We start from the raw sequence: 16664 nt of genomic DNA, 5'->3' as shown, positions 1-16664 counted from the left end.
GTTACCATTTTCAAGCAGTTAAATAACATTTATAACCTACTAGCCAATTATTAAATTACTACAGATTACCTGGTTGAAACACTGAAACTAAAATGGACACAACTTCTTTTTTATTTAAGGTAATTAATATATATATATATATGTATATATATATATATATATATATATATATATATATATATATATATATACATACACTGCTCAAAAAAATTAAAGGAACACTTTGAAAACATATCAGATCTCAATGGGTAAAAATAGTATGCTGGAGATCTATACTGATATGGACTGGGTAATGTGTTAGGAACGAAAGGATGCCACATCGTTTGATGGAAATGAAAATTATCAACCTACAGAGGGCTGAATTCAAAGACACCCCGAAAATCAAAGTGAAAAAATGATGCAGCAGGCTAGTCCATTTTGCTGAAATTTCATTGCAGCAACTCAAAATGGTACTCAGGAGTTTGTATGGCCCCCGTGTGCTTGTATGCATGCCTGACAACGTCGGGGCATACTCCTAATGAGACGACGGATGGTGTCCTGGGGTATTTCCTCCCAGATCTGGACCAGGGCATCACTGAGCTCCTGGACAGTCTGAGGTGCAACCTGGCGGCGTCGGATGGACCGAAACATAATGTCCCAAAGGTGTTCTATTGGATTTAGGTCAGGCAAGCGTGGGGGCCATTCAATGGTATCAATTCCTTCATCCTCCAGGAACTGCCTGCATACTCTCGCCTGTAGAAGTCTGTGCGTCCCTCCATGGATATGCCTTCCCAGACCATCACTGACCAACCACCAAACAGTGCTCATCCTGTTCCTCCTTGCACAAAGGAGCAGATATCAGTCCTGCCGATGGGTTAAGGACCTTCTACTGCCCTGTCCAGCTCTCCTAGAGTAACTGCCTGTCTCCTGGAATCTCCTCCATGCTCTTGAGACTGTGCTGGGAGACACAGCAAACCTTCTGGCAATGGCACGTATTGATGTGCCATCCTGGAGGAGTTGGACTGCCTGTGCAACCTCTGTAGGGTCCAGGTATCGCCTCATGCTACCAGTAGTGACACTGACCCTAGCCAAATGCAAACTTGTGAAAAACAGTCAGAAAAGATGAGTAGGGAAAAAAATGTCAGTGGCCTCCACCTGTAAAACCATTCCTGTTTTTGGGTTGTCTCATTGTTGCTCATTTAGTGCACCTGTTGTTAATTTCATTAACACCAAAGCAGCTGAAACTGATTAACAACTCCCTCTGCTACTTAACTGACCAGATCAGTATCCCAGGAGTTTAATTGACTTGATGCTATACTTTGATTAAAAAGTGTTCCTTTAATTTTTTTGAGCAGTGTATATATACAGTCATATATACATTGTCCAAATACTTCCGGACCTAACTGTATATACTATACACACACAATGTAGTAACTATTGTTAAACACATTAACTTTATTTGATCATTAATACATCATTAAGAAATGTTAACATCCATGTTAATTCACTTGAGGTGGATGGGCTACAACAGCAAAGACCACAATGGGTTCCACTCCTGTCAGCCAAGAACCGGAATCTGAGGCTTTCATGGGCACAGACTCACTAAAACTGGACCTGACGTGGTATTCTGCTATTCTAGCCCATCCACCTTAAGGTTTGATGTGTTGTGCATTCTGAGAAGCCTTTCTGCTCACTACGGTTGTGAAGAGTGCCTATTTGACTTACTATAGACTTCCTGTCACCTCAAACCAGTCTGCCATGGACCTTTTCTTCATTCTGATGTCTGGTGTGAACATTACCCAAAGCTCTTGTCCTGTATCTGCCTGATTTTATGCATTGTTCTGCTGCCACATGATTGGCTGATTAGATAACTGCATGAATGTGCAGGTGTACAGATGTTCCTAATAAAGTGGACGGCTTTATATGCTTTATATGCTACGTGCTTAGAAATAGTTTGTTACCAAACCTTAATTTAAACTTAAATTTATAATGTAATTTAATTTAAAGCATTAAGCATTAATTTAAAGCATTAAGCGTTAATTTAATTTAAAGCATCATCCCTTCATTCTAGTAAATTTAGGTTGAATATTTAACACAGCTTCTTGGTAACACAGAAGACATCCTGTTGGGTTATATTAATGCAGCATCTGCTTTTTTCACTAGTTATTCAGCTTTGTGATTGAAAACAAGCCAGCCATTTTTAAACTGTGTCTATCAGGTTTCAAAAACCTATTTGAAGTTATTGACAGTACAATTACACAGGCATATACACACTGTTTATATCTGGCCTTCTGACGAAGACAACATGTGTTTCTTAATCACAACATGATCGCAGCTCAGACAGCCTACATTATTGCTCATTTCCCACAACATCAGTTAGCGTGTGACTGCATGACATAGCTGCAATCAGATCTAATTAACATATGCAGAATCCTTAATTAAAAATAGGCATCCATTAACGAGCTGTTGTATTCCTGATAGCAGCACCGTGGGACACCCGTGAAGGAGGACGACCTCTGAATAACCGGAGCACTATGGCTCATGCTAACAGCAGGCATCCATCAGCAGTGGTGCACACCCACCTAGCTCCTGCGCCACAGCTACTTCTGCACTAAGGTCATTGGTGTGACAGAAGGACTCTCAATTCAGCAAAAACAGTGTGATGGTTGAAGGCAAAAATCATTTGATTTTCTTATATTTCTGTGAAGTCAGTGAAAGCAGCCATCATGTAGATATGTGGACTCGCATATAATGAAATCTTGAAAATCAAGACAACGTATTTCTAATAATCTAGCAATCAATAAATCTAAACTTAGTGTCAGAAGGCATTTGCCTCAATATTTCCTGTCGTGAAGAGGCTAAAACAAATTTAAAGTTGTTCATTATGGCATGTGCACACTTGTGAAAGGGCAGGGAATTTATCAATACTAAAAATAACTGCAGATTAATTATTAAAGCTCTGATACATTGATGTCTGTTTCCAGCAGAGATATAAACATGTGTATATGTATTTCTTCATGTGATCTGGCACATTTCTGCTTCTCTGATCATGTACCGTATATATTCATAAACACCGATATCTACCATAAGGTTATTATCCATAAATGTCAGTACATAATTAATTTTGCCTGTCTGCTGGATGCTCCCTTTTCTCATTAGCACAGCATGGTTGACGGACTCTATTTATATTCATCCCCAAAATATACAGCCTCATTCCTTCACTGTCAGAGTCCATCCATGTCCTTTACAGCTGAAGGGCAGATATGGGTCTGATCTTTCTACTTGGCGCTCAGTTTTTCTCTTAAGTCCAAATAAGCTACTTGGTGGCTTGGCATGCTTAATATTTGGGTATATGGTATGTGTAAATCACCTAATAAAGGCTTTCATAGGTTTTGAAGTCCAAAAGCAGTATCAGTGCTGCATCTGAATGACTGGTCGATCAGAAGGTAAATTGGCAGTCTTTAGAAAATTGATTGTCTTAACCCACCCTGAGGCTGCTCCATTAGGACCTGCTTGTGTTGGTCCTTCTCTTTAAACCATGCTAATAAAAAATCCAATCAACAATTGTGCATTCAGTGTGCAACATTACAAATGCAGGAGAAAAGCACTGCTAACACTTGTATCTAGTGTGATAAAAGAATGAATGAGAATGCCCTTCAGACATCTATGCACAATCCATTATAATGCTTCATTGCTGATTCTGATGTTTGGCTGCAACAAATGCGAAAGCATTTCATTAGCCCTTATCATTAATGAAATCACATAAAGCAGCTCAAACCTTCAACTGAAAGGTTATCTCAAGCATACATTACATCAATCCTTGCACTTTCACCTTAACTAGGCCATGGTGTGAGAGACTGAGAGAAAGTGAGTGTGAAGGACAGTGAAAGAGAAAGAGTGAAGAAACAAGCATTGTGGCTATTAAGTATCTATGCATGCCTGTAAGCAGTAGCTGCACAGAGCCTGTGACACATCGCTCCATCTTTGTAATTATAAGACATTTACCTGAGTCTGTCTCTTAGGCATCCCTTATCACAGGTAAGGAGGTGCTCCAAACAGTCCATGGCATCATGGGAGATTCTGAGAGCAGCCAGATTACGGAGGAGGAGCACCTGCTGGTAGGCTTACAGCAGGATATACTCTTGTGAGATCTGCAAGAAGCCTCAAGATGCCTCACTTGGTTTTCATTTTTATTATTGTATTGGTGTGTGCTGAGGTGTAAAAGTGTGCAGGGAAAATGTAAAAACATTGTGAGTTCAGGCAGCTGTGAGGTTTCTTACAACTTACTACTTACTGGTTTGTTACTTAAAACACCAACTTTGAAAAACTCGTGTGCTTTTAAAGGTGTTGCTCCATTATCAAAGGTGGGAGGGACTGAACGGTGGTTGCTTTCACAGCAAGATTCTGGTGCTGTGCAGATTACAGCTGAGCTTCTTCAACCTACAGGCTTTAAGACGGATTTGCTCATTGAGCATGGAGTTTAAGTCTAGCATAAAACTTCTGAGAATTCTCTGTCCCAGCATGTGTATATTTGGTAACTTTTTTTAAAAAAAATGCATTTTATGATCTTCCTTATAAAAATAAAGCATATGATCTAACTACTACTGTTTAATCGAATGCATGATCAAGTATCCATTTGAGGAAATTAATAAGACACCATCTACACTGTATAATACATGACGTTATACATTAGCATAGAAGAAAACAAAACATTTTCACAGATTTGGTAATTGAGTCATGTGAATGTTTAAAAATAAACTTAGAGCATTTCCATTCACAGCTTTCACCACCGCTGCTGTCAACAACTTCTATCCTTCACTCACAAGTACATTGTGAACAAGTTTGCAAGTTTTGCTATTTTACTGCTTCACTTAATTAATTGGCTACACTTTCAATTATTTCAATGCACTTAGTGGATGCTACAACCTATTCCAGTGTCATCCTAATGCATTCTATTCTCTAAGCAGTGCTTCCATTTGAAAGTTAACAATTTTAATCACCACCTACACAAGTGTGATTAATGCAATTAACTGTTTACACAGCCTGCATTTCCTTAATGACTACAAACAATTAATTATAAATACAGCTACACTCTATACAGCTACAGATATCTGTTAATGTCTTGTATAACTAATTACAGCTGGCAAGGGTTTATTTTAGGTAAATTTAAACACATTTAAACCATATGTAAACTGTGAACGTCACATGATATTTTCTCAGTACTATCATGTTAGACAGCTCCAATAAAGAGATCCAATTACGCAGATATAATTCTGACAAGAAGACATTCAGAAAAAAGGATACTGTATAAATCTCTTATGATCTTATGACCATTAAAACTTAGTGGGTGCAATGTCCTTTGACAATTATGTTTGACAGATGGCCAAGTATTTGGAACTATTAAATAATCAGCTTTATTGGTTTTAAATATTGATAGCCATCTATCAAATGTAGTTGAGCCTAGTTTCACAGATGCTGTACTTGGAAATTTTTGATGCAACTTCTAAGTCCCATTACAAAGCAATGGAGCAGAAAAGGATTTAGGATAAATACCATTCAGCCAGTAGTATGGGTAATAAATACATGCTTCTTTGTGTTGCAAACAACAGTCATGTAAGAAATTACTGGCTATGTTGTTTTATCTTTTGCCTTGTCTCGCAATTAATAATGAAGAATTTGAATAAAAAGAAAGGCAATTAAGTAATAATACAGTATTTCTACGTAAAAAAGGAGAAATATTTTGGTACTTACTTAAGCATGTTTTCGAAATCTTACTTCTTAAGTAAAGTACCCCTGCATTAAGCTTTAAAAAGCTTTAAGAAGCCACACCAATGCTCATGTTTGTGTTCTTTCTTGCTTGGTCCCCTTCTTATCTGGATGCTTTCTTTTCCACTGCACACTTCCACAACTATTAGTCCATTTTCTACATTCAAAATTGACACTTTTAGTTTGGTTTCACACAGCACATAATTAAACAAACCAAAAAGGCAGAACAGCTATGGCTGATTGGCATTTAGGGCTGAAAACGTCCTGGGAAAACTCTTCCATTTGTTGGTCATAACTATGCCAATGCTAAACAAACTAGTGCCAAGTGTGTAATCACAAAAACAGGAACAGGGACATTCTTAAAACACCTTTCACATTTCACATTTCACAAAAAAAAATTCATAGTGAACATTTCTGTTCAGCACAGACAATTTGGCAGAACTGAAGTTGCACATTAGTAGTTTTGGGGTCTTCCTATCCTGACATGAAATTTCTCGTAAATTAACTAAAATAATGCATCTACTTTAGTATTATCATTTTGTACAAATAAGTACACAGGACATTTGTAGGACATGTTAGGCATAGCCCATTCTTCTAGCAAGCGCTGCAATCTTAATTTATAACATTGCATTGGGGGTGAAGTAAATGAAATGACACAAAGTTTGCTAATTATACGAAAGATTTTTTTTTTAAAGAAACGCAACAGTACATCACATCACACAGCACACTGATTTGCAAATCAAAGCACATTTCCTTTCATTGAAGCACACAGCAGATTAATAAAATGCATTAAAAGCTAAAATTTGTTTTGGCTCATACAAGTTTCTAAGACCAGCTGTGCATTACACGTATTCGTGCTATATTATTTTAAACATAAGAAGATGAAATATTATAATTGCTTGAAAATAACAGGGCATATATAACGCCACATGTAGAGATAGACATTTACATTTTGTACTGTAATGGGAACGTTACAAAGTGCATGTTCATGAAAGTGATGTTATGATCTTGGGTGGTATTGAATATTTATATTTTTATTGAAATGCAGTTATTTATATTGAAATGAAAACAGAATTTGGGGAAATCTTTCAGATATTTATTTTATCCTATACAACATAGATATTATAAAAGTCTGAGAAATTAACTAGGGAACTCACTGTTCCAATTCATATTAGGAAACTACTTTCCAGGACTTTTCCAGGATAAATAGAATGACCCTGCCTTCAACACTGCCTTTAAATGAATTTAGTCTTTATTAATTTATTTTCCTAGCAATCCTAATAACTTTGTTGACAGAAATAGAAAACAAGAATGATTCTACAGTTTTTAACCCTGAGAGGAGCTCACTCTCCAATGAGAAAGCATGCTGTGCTAACACTGTGGAAAAACAGTGAGGTCACTTGTGTGTGTGTACACGCTTGCTTGTTTATGTGAGCATGTTTGTTGAAATATAAAATGTTAGCTGGTATTGTAAGTTAAAAATGTAAGAGGTTTGAAATGATTAACCTCATTTACAGTCCCCCAAAACAGACAGACCACAAGATTAGCTTCTCTCAAACTGGCAAACACTGACTCTTCATATGAAATGAAAACAGAGTTAAAAGGATATTTATCCCTCTGAGTTTCAGCTGTTCTGCCTTGACTCCCTCTCACCTGGTGCTTGGGCTTTTTGTCTCTCTCTGTATTTGTGTCCTTTCCATCATGTTCTCTCTCATTCCTCCTTTGTTCTCTGTTTTTTTCCACTATCTCAAGTAAACAGACAGAATTTTACTTTCACATTTTTAAAAGTAAAGGAGATTTTTAAACACTAAAGGGTAATGAATTAGATTAAACTGACATTTTTAAAACATCCATACAGTATAGTATAACTGCATATCAGTCACTGTCCTCCGAAATGTTAAGCCTGTTAAACTAGAAGATTATATCTGCCTGGAAGGCAAGTCACAGGATAGTAATGAAGGAATAAATCTATTTTTGGATAAACTCTAATCAGTGCGGACAGCACAGATGTTTATTTTCTCACCTGGCCAAAACACCACAAATTTAGCTCAATAGCTTTAGCTTCCTAGCTAAATTTAAAACAAATAGTGAAATGAAAGTAATGAAAATGTTAGCCAAGTTGCACGATGATCTGGATGACCAACATCTGCTTGTTGTGCGGGTGATTTCACTTCCTGCAGTACTATAGTGTTAAAACACAATATAATCGGTCAACAATTATTATTTAACTTTAGGGAATGACTATGCTGATGTTTGCTGGCTACCTTTTTTTAGTAAGACATTCATGTAACTACACTTCACCTGTACTTCTGACTTCTGCCAAAGTTCTTCTGGCTCACTGTGAGGCTCTGTGAAGCTCAAATGAACACAAACGAGTGTGGCCGCTGCACTGCTTTTAGCCAATGAGATTAGGGCTTCGTGAAGGGGAAGACTTTTAATTAGCCATTGCCAAATCTATGTAAATGTTGTAGGAACAGAAAGCACAGAGAGAAGACAAATTGTGCAGCAGCATGTGTCAAGTCATCATGGGAGCAAAGATTATGGAAGGATTGCTAGACGATTTAGTTTGGTTTCAACCAAGCAAGTGCAAAATGGAAAAACCCTAAGTAGGGTCCAGAAGCACCTATGAGGAAAAAGATTCAGAGAATACTACATTTCTATACACACATTAATTCTCATTAAACTATTTTGCTAAATTAAGTTGGAGCTATATCACATTTATATATACACAAACAAACAAATAAATGGTTAAATAAATAAGGAGAAATTCACACTTTCAGTAAAAAAAAGTTTTAAATGTGTGACCTGTAGTTTCCCCACAACATTACATTAAGTTTATGGTATTTGGCATACATTACGTTTTCTAATGATTAGTTCAAATGGTTTAAATGGGAAACATATAATAAATAACAGAAGATTAAATGAATAAAGCTGTTATACTATTTGAGAGGTTAAGAGACCTTTAAATTTCTTTAGATTTTAATTTAAATTTCAAAGGTATACAGTATATTAAGCATATTTATACCACAGCGCTGCCGATTTCTTAAATCTGCTAGAGTGTTGATTAATTTTCTTAATGGCAAAACACAGGTTTATATTTGTTCTAATACATTTTGGTTACTATTATGACAAATAATTCATACTGACTTGTATGACAGATGCTCACATCTAACAGTAAGTATATTATTTTAAAGTGTTGTTTTTTTTAACAAAGAAAAAATGTATAATTGTTACTATGGTAAGGTTTCCTGTAAGCAGACTTTTATCTAACATTTTATGAAAGGAGAATGTTTCAGCAGGTATATCTGTTCCATTAAGTTTTCTACTTGAGAAAGTTGTCAAGGGGTCACACCTCCCCAAATGAGTTGTTCGAAAAGAGTGAGCAAAAGTGAGTGAGTGAAGTGCCTCACACCTAAATAGCAGGAACACAATGCAGTCATAACACTCAGTGAAGAGACTGCATCAAGGCTTAGTCATGGCACATTACGCATAAACCCAGAGGACTAATGACTTGAGTGATGTCTGTCCCTTTGACAAACCCCTGTTTTGTTTGCTGCTAGTTTAAATAGATTCTTAAGCTCTGCCTAATTCCTTCCTACACAGAGCTAGAATACACCATTAAAGACAACTTTGCCACTAAACCAGCAGTTCACATGCATGTCAAGGCTTTGCGCATGTTTGTGATCTGCCTAATATAACTGTAACGTGCAGATGGGGGAGTTTTTGTGCAGAATGTACTTGAAATGGGTTTATTGAGGTTAATCTGAGAATTGTAAAAGATGTCTATGACTAGGGGGTCAAAACACAAAGCAAGATAATCCATAATCAGAAATCCACCAGAGAAAACAGGAAAAGATAAATAACACAGATGAGGACCACAATAGTTTAAAAAACACACAGTAAAAATATAGTGAAAAATACCAAGGAAACACAGAAGGTTTATATAGACAAATGATACAGGGGTAACAAGCAACAGGTGGGATTACTGACCTACCATGGCAACAGGAAACAAGAACAGGAAACATTAACCACATAAGGAAAGTGGAACACAAAAGGGACCCACAATACATAGAGTATGGAAGATGAAAAGGGACATAATCTGGGCAGAGTCCATTCACCTGTTTACCAAGCATCTCCTGAGATTAGTTAGGAAAGCAAGAAGAACACAAAGATAGTGTGTTCCTCAGGACTTGGTCTGAGATATACTACATTAATTGATGATCAATAATGAAATTCAATTTTATTTGTTTAGCATTTTAAACAATAGTCACTGGCACAAAGCAGCTTTCCTTAAATTTAGATTGAGACTAAGACTCGACATATTAGTCTTCTTAAAGCCAGTACATAAAACAGGCCAGGATAGACTTACCATGAAATATTTCATTAAGTTATTAAGTGTTTAAAAGACTGCTGTTAGGTTAATATTTTTGTTAATATTATAAATAATTATGACTATGAAGAAGTATGGGTGAATTTATTGTTCGCGAAATCCTAAGGAGATTAACACTAATAGTATAATGTAGAATATTGATTCACATCATGTCAGAATTACCACAGCTCTGAACAAGCTTGTAAAAAGTGTTCACATCTTCATTAGATGTATTATTAACAATTGGGAATTTTCTGAAAGTTTTACCTTGACAATGTGTGACATTACATTATAAACAAACACAACAGAGAAAACGATAGCGGCTTCCACAGTTAAAGGTAATGAGTAGTGTAATGCCGGAAGTTAACTCTGCATGTGTCTATCAAACATTCCCTGTTGTTTTCTAGTATTGACTACAGTAGTGTGATTTAATTTTCTATATACAAACTAGTGAAAGACTAGGGTTATATTTCAACATTTATTTGCTAAAGTATTTGGTATAAATAATCTGAGTGTCTACCTGTAAGCAATATGCCCAAAAAGATAAGGAGAGAATACACTGTGTAAGCATCAAACATACATGTCTTATATTGATTTTAAAGCATAATCTAATATTTCTACTGCTATATAGCTCTCAACATCCCTAGTGAATCCCTAAATCAATCAAATCATGCCAACCAAGAATATACGACTTATAGAATTATATTGATGTACTGCATATTTACGTAAAGCTGCAGAATGAAAGATTTTTAAATTAAATCCTCTCTTAAAGACAAGAAAAATGCAATTCTGTTGTGAGCTACATGTAGAAGAACATTTTCTAACGTGCATTGTGCTTCGTCCTTCTCCAACGTGCAGATTAATCTTGCTGCTGCAGTACACATAAAATGAAAATTCAAGGCTGTGTCCCAAACAGTACAGTATGCACTAAATAGCATGACTAAAGTAGGTGTGCTAGCATTAGTGGTTTGCGATGCACCTTAAGTTTGCGTGACTCTGAAGATATGATTATCTGCTATTATTGTCATCGCTTCAGGTTTACAGAAGTGTTATGACAATAAAATCTTTTTATTAACTTGCCTGCTATAACTGAGTCTGAAATGCATAAATAACCAAGAAACAGGAAATGCACACTGTTAGCTACTAGCCAGCTAAGGTTAGATGTTAGCGAGCTAGCTAAACAGCAGCAAATGAAAAAACACTGATTGCCTTTCTCTCAACCAAAGTAAAGATTTAAATGCTAAACAAATACTATAAAGAGCAGTAAACAGTCATAAATAAAACAAAGTCAATATTTGATGTGACAGTTTTTTGCTTAAAAAAAATATAGTAGGCTCAGTTACATTTTGTGCAGTTTTATAAGGAAATTAGCTGGAAAGTTTTACTGAGCAGCTTGCAGAAGCAGCCACAGTTCTTCTGGAGACTTTGACTGTTGCACTTGCTTTTTATTTTTGCAGCAAAACCCAGCAGGCTTCATTATGTTTTCTTGTCTGAAAAGTGATCGCTTATGTAATATGCTGCTTTCTTTACTGACATACAAACATTTTTCTGTAAAATTTAATTTTGTGCTGGAAAACTAAAACTGTTTGGAAATCTAAAATGTTTTTGTACTGACTCGATAATGTAGAAGTCATAAAATAAAAATCTATAACAAAGTTTGTACTAAAAAAATAGGGTGCCTAAGACTTTTGCACAGTGCTGTATATGTACAAAATTCCTGCCAAATCCAACTGACACAAAGCTGACTATAAAATACTTTTTATAGAATTGTCAGGGTGACTCACAGCAGCTCAAGAACATTATACATATTTTATCTTTCTTTTCTCCCCTGACTCAGTTTTTTTTAAAGAATCCTACCCACTGTAGTTTTAAGAAAACTGCTAGATTGCAGACCTTAGCCATAGTATACTATATGTTCAACATTTATTAAAATTAAGGTAAAAAATATTAACACAAAATGATCTCCATCCTTGCTGTATTCTCTCCTAATCCCTTAATGAAACTTGGCACAGATGAGTACTGATTGGACTGATATGCATATTAGGTTTTGCCAAAATTATAATGACAATAAAAAAAATCAAGTGAATTAAAATATTTTGGCCATACTGCCCTTTCATTATAAATGAATGCATTCTGTATACTAGAAACAGGAGGGTGTTGTTAATTGGTAACATCTCTGTTAATCGTGATGCCCCATCATATTTTTGATACTGCCTGCACATTGATTTTCTAAGAGTGTTACACCTTCCTTCATCTCTACTCTATGGATTTTTATACTCCTTGACCTTTTAAGCTTGATAACTGCTAAGACACAAAGTTTTGTCACCAAACTTTAAATCCTAGTTATCTACACTGACAAGATCCTCTGTAAATGTTACACGATGAATCCCCTGTAGTTTATGGACTTAACCTTGAGGTGTGGTGAGAGCTGATGTAGCTCATAAAGGAGACACATTATTATTTTTTTAATATCAGGACACTTTTATTTACAGCTGAAAATTACACTGGATTACAAGAGTTCCACAAGTATGGTTGGGTTTATGGATGACCCCCCCAACCCTCCACCCCCCACCCCCCACCCCCCTCCCCGAGTAGCAGACAAGCTGAAAGTAAATGAACAACATTCCAGTACTTTCATTTGGGCTGACAGTGAAGAGGTTGTAAGACTTATAAAGCAGCACAGATGTAACTCAGAACACTGTGTAGCCTTTGGAGAAATCATCTGGATGAATGAAACATGACACTCTCTGATTAAGATTCAGCCAAACCGGTGATCTCAAAAGGCCTAATGAGAATTTTAATTGGTAGATCGTGACCAGGTTACACAAGGGTGTACTAAGGGCGGAGATATTAACCTAAGATCACTCAGTGGAACTGAGGGCCAGTTGCACCAAGTGAATGTAAGTTCGATAGTAAGTTAAGGTATAAAATCAGTCCAAAATCATATGTTGAGAGAAGTTAGTTTAAAACTAGCATGGTGTAGAATTTGAGCTGCACCACAGCCACTAAAAGGATGTTGTAAAGTGACTGTAGATCATTACTGTGTCACACAGAGTGACACATTTCACCATGACCAGTCAGTCAGATGATCATACATGATCCAATATAAACAAGAAATACTACATCCATGATTGAGGCATGCAGAGTTAGTATGAAGAAAACAAAATGGATTTATTGGTTTAAATGCTCTTTACTCTGCACATGGAAACACTGTTTACTCTGAACAGAATCACTGAGTAGTTTTATTTATGACCAACATTGCACCTACTAGGGGGTTGATGTACATTTTAAGTTATAACGTTAGACTATATGTATCTTAGCACAATCATTAATATTTTAGTAGTTCATAAGCTCGATTATAGTGGCCATTTATGTTCAAATATATGCTACAGTGTGATAGAGCTTACGCTCTGTTGGTGCAAATGGCTACTGGTTTTCTCCTCTCCTCTTAAAAATGAGTGAGGGAATCGGATTAGTTACAATATGTTGTGACAAACTGGACTGGATCTCGGGATTTCATGCAGATTTTTTCGTTGGATCTGTGAATCCCTGCACTGAGTATATGATGTTTCTCAGTCCTCATTACTCCTCAGTTACATATTTCATATGACAAATGAGGGACATACTGTCATTCTGGGATTCTGTAAAGCTGGATGTATATTTATCTTTCATGTTTGTTTATTTGTAGACTGACCCTCCTAATGAGTCATGAGTCAGAGTTTGGTAAAGCTTATTTATGGATAAACATGGCTAATGATGAGTAACAGATTATGCACATAGCCAGCAGTAAACAAAAGGACCCAGGGTGGCAGGAAACAATACCTGGCTTTCTGTTGAACTGTCACAGTCAAGCCCTATCATGAAAATATTAATGAGTAATGCCAACAAGCAATGCAGGTGTTATGCAAATAATTCAAAGTGTGTGTTGCACAAATACTGACAAAAATGTCATGAATGGTACCTTTGTTCCCTTCATCTGCAAAAGTAATGTTGTGTATTTACACAGAAATCCTTGAGCAAATCACATTTTCATACCTTCATATGTTCACTAAATCTATTCTTTCAAACTTACAACACTTCAAGTGTTTGCAATTCACATTTATCCTTTATACGTTCTCTTTTATTTTACATTTTTCACATCCTGTACCACAACATACTGCCACAAGGTCACTCACTTCCACATACAGATCTTCTCATGCGCACACACACACACACACACACACACACACCCATACACACATGTTCAAAAACTACAGGCAATAAGCAATAACAAAAATGATTCCGCAACAATACAGAAATAGTTGATTTCTATTTTCTATACCGGGATCCATTTCAGAGAGATCGTAGTTTCAAATTCTTTCTTTTTTTAATTAAACAGTCCGAATGGAAGTTGACAAAGTATTCATTTCAGTGCAAGGGTATGGATATGGGGAAATGTGGACAGAGCCAGGGAATGCTATAAAGGGAAACTCAAGTTCGTGTCTATCTAATGTCACAGCTGTAACATTCTAATAAACACTACTGTCCGAGGTTGATGCAGCACAGTGGCCAAAAGGCAAGAACAGAAATACACTATAATTACCCAATACCACAACAAACACATAAGCCCACACAGAGGTCAGACTGTGACATGATGCAATCTATTCCTTTGTGGATGAATAGAGTGTTTGTGCATATGAAATTTCTCTGGAAAATTGAAGTGGTTGTGGTTTCAAGCTTGGAGTTTGAGAAAGAGTAGGGAAAAGAACACAGATCAAACCACTTCCAGTAACAGAGAATCACACGCAAAGCTTCAGCCTTTAAAAAAAAGAACAACAATCACAGATAAACAAGAGCCTTTCTGTAGAAAGGCCTCCTCTGAAAGATGTATCACAAAACAACTGCTGTGTAGCCTTTCATTTTTTTCATATGTACACAGTTTCTTTGTGGATCCCCCTGACATTCAGTCTCTAGCAAGGGACTTGTTCAGCCATGTTCTTGTTTGTTTTCTCATTAGCTTGCTGGGTTTTTGCTGTTTTGGTGTCTGGGTAGCTCGTGCATATCCTCGAAGTGCACGGCAGCTGCTCCATTATGCTTTGCTGTCGTCCGGCGTTGTGTGTAGGCTGTTGTCACCATGAACTTTAATCTCGATCGTATCCGGTTTAAGTGACTCTTTGCCGTTCTCCTCTTTTAGTGGCAGCTTCCTAGAGAGAGAAAACATAGGTACAGCACATACCACAGGTCAATTTCAGCTAAAAGAATAAGCTAAACGTGAGTTGTAACTGCCTGTAATTATTTTGTTACTGTATTTAACACTGGTTTGTACTTTACCTGAGTTTTTCTTTGGCCTAATACTTTAGACTTTTACTTATTACATTTTGAAAGAAAAAATTCTAGCTCCTGTTCATTACTTTTTCCAGCACTACATCACTACATTTGTCTATAATCATATATTCATAAGGTCATAAGGTGACCTTTTAGCATCAGACAGCTTTAAGGATTCAAACTAAATTCCTAACAAATCTAAACTTTAACAGACATCAAAGTAAGAATGAGACTAAAATACCCATTACTGTAATCTATATTTTGCTTGGTATTTTATTATAGTTTTTACCGTCAAGAGTTACTATAATGCTAACTAATAAGGATGTAACCTAATACATGATTTGGATTGAACAGATAATGCGTTTTAAACAAATACCAATATGAATAGGAGTATATTAATTCCTTTTTATTTATTTATTTTCCCCCAGAAAGCTTCACGTTGAGACTAGATGTGCGCATTGGGAATGGGATCCTGAAGGACGAAACTAAAAACTAATGTGTTCTTTGGTGAAAGAAGCATAATTTACCATCAGTAACTAAAATCTGTGTGTGGGTTTTTGAATGTTTCTTGTACTTTTATGTTCATACTATTACATAGTTTTCAAAATTGATACTTTTCTACTTTAATGAAACGTTTACCAAAGTATTTCATTACACAAGTAACTGCACTTTTACTTGAATATAGAATTTGGGTACCACGTCTTCACATGACACTGAACTGATTTCAGGGTAATTATGTTGAGACATGTAGTCATGTAGTGTTTTCACATGTGTATATGTTGTATGGCGATATTTTGAGGAAGCGTGTGGCCTTATGGATGGCAGAGAATGCAGCACGACAGTTTTATCTCTTTCTGTTTTTCGTCTGGAAGCCAGCCTCTCTATTCACATGGAGCATCACAGTTCTAATAAGGTTATTAGAAGGGAGGCTTTAGGACAGTGAGGAATCATAAGAGGCCTATCTGGCCATCCCACAGTCTGTGTTAGAGAGTATCAAAGAAGTCTTTTAAAGCCCTGGTACTTGTTATTGGAACTGAAGGCAATCTTGCCCCCTAATCCTTCTGAACTCATAGCCAAGCAAACGTGACAGGATTTGATTCTCAACTGCTAGAGGATGTCTCACAGACACATTACATGACTGGAGAACAGACACTTCTTTGGCAGCAGACATGAAGAAGTTAGATAAAGCACCTCCACAAAAGGTCAGAGTGAACATATGTCCTCTGGGCCATCCCATAGATACACA

General features: G+C 36.4%; 1 protein-coding gene across 2 annotated transcripts in view; it reads right to left on the bottom strand.

Moving 5' to 3' along the window:
* Positions 1-12707: 12707 nt before the first annotated feature.
* The window catches only part of ncam2 (neural cell adhesion molecule 2), a 164217-nt gene continuing 160260 nt past the window's right edge, over positions 12708-16664 (bottom strand). For both annotated transcript variants that reach the window (XM_026913261.3, XM_053234095.1), the window contains exon 17: positions 12708-15297. In XM_026913261.3, coding sequence (XP_026769062.3) covers positions 15183-15297 — 115 coding nt within the window. In that variant the 3' untranslated portion in view covers positions 12708-15182. The remainder of the gene's footprint in view (positions 15298-16664) is intronic.

Source organism: Pangasianodon hypophthalmus, chromosome 5 (genome assembly GCF_027358585.1).
Source record: "Pangasianodon hypophthalmus isolate fPanHyp1 chromosome 5, fPanHyp1.pri, whole genome shotgun sequence".
NCBI lineage: Eukaryota > Metazoa > Chordata > Actinopteri > Siluriformes > Pangasiidae > Pangasianodon > Pangasianodon hypophthalmus.
Note: the sequence above shows the minus strand (reverse complement) of the source record. Positions and strands in the feature narration are given on the sequence as shown.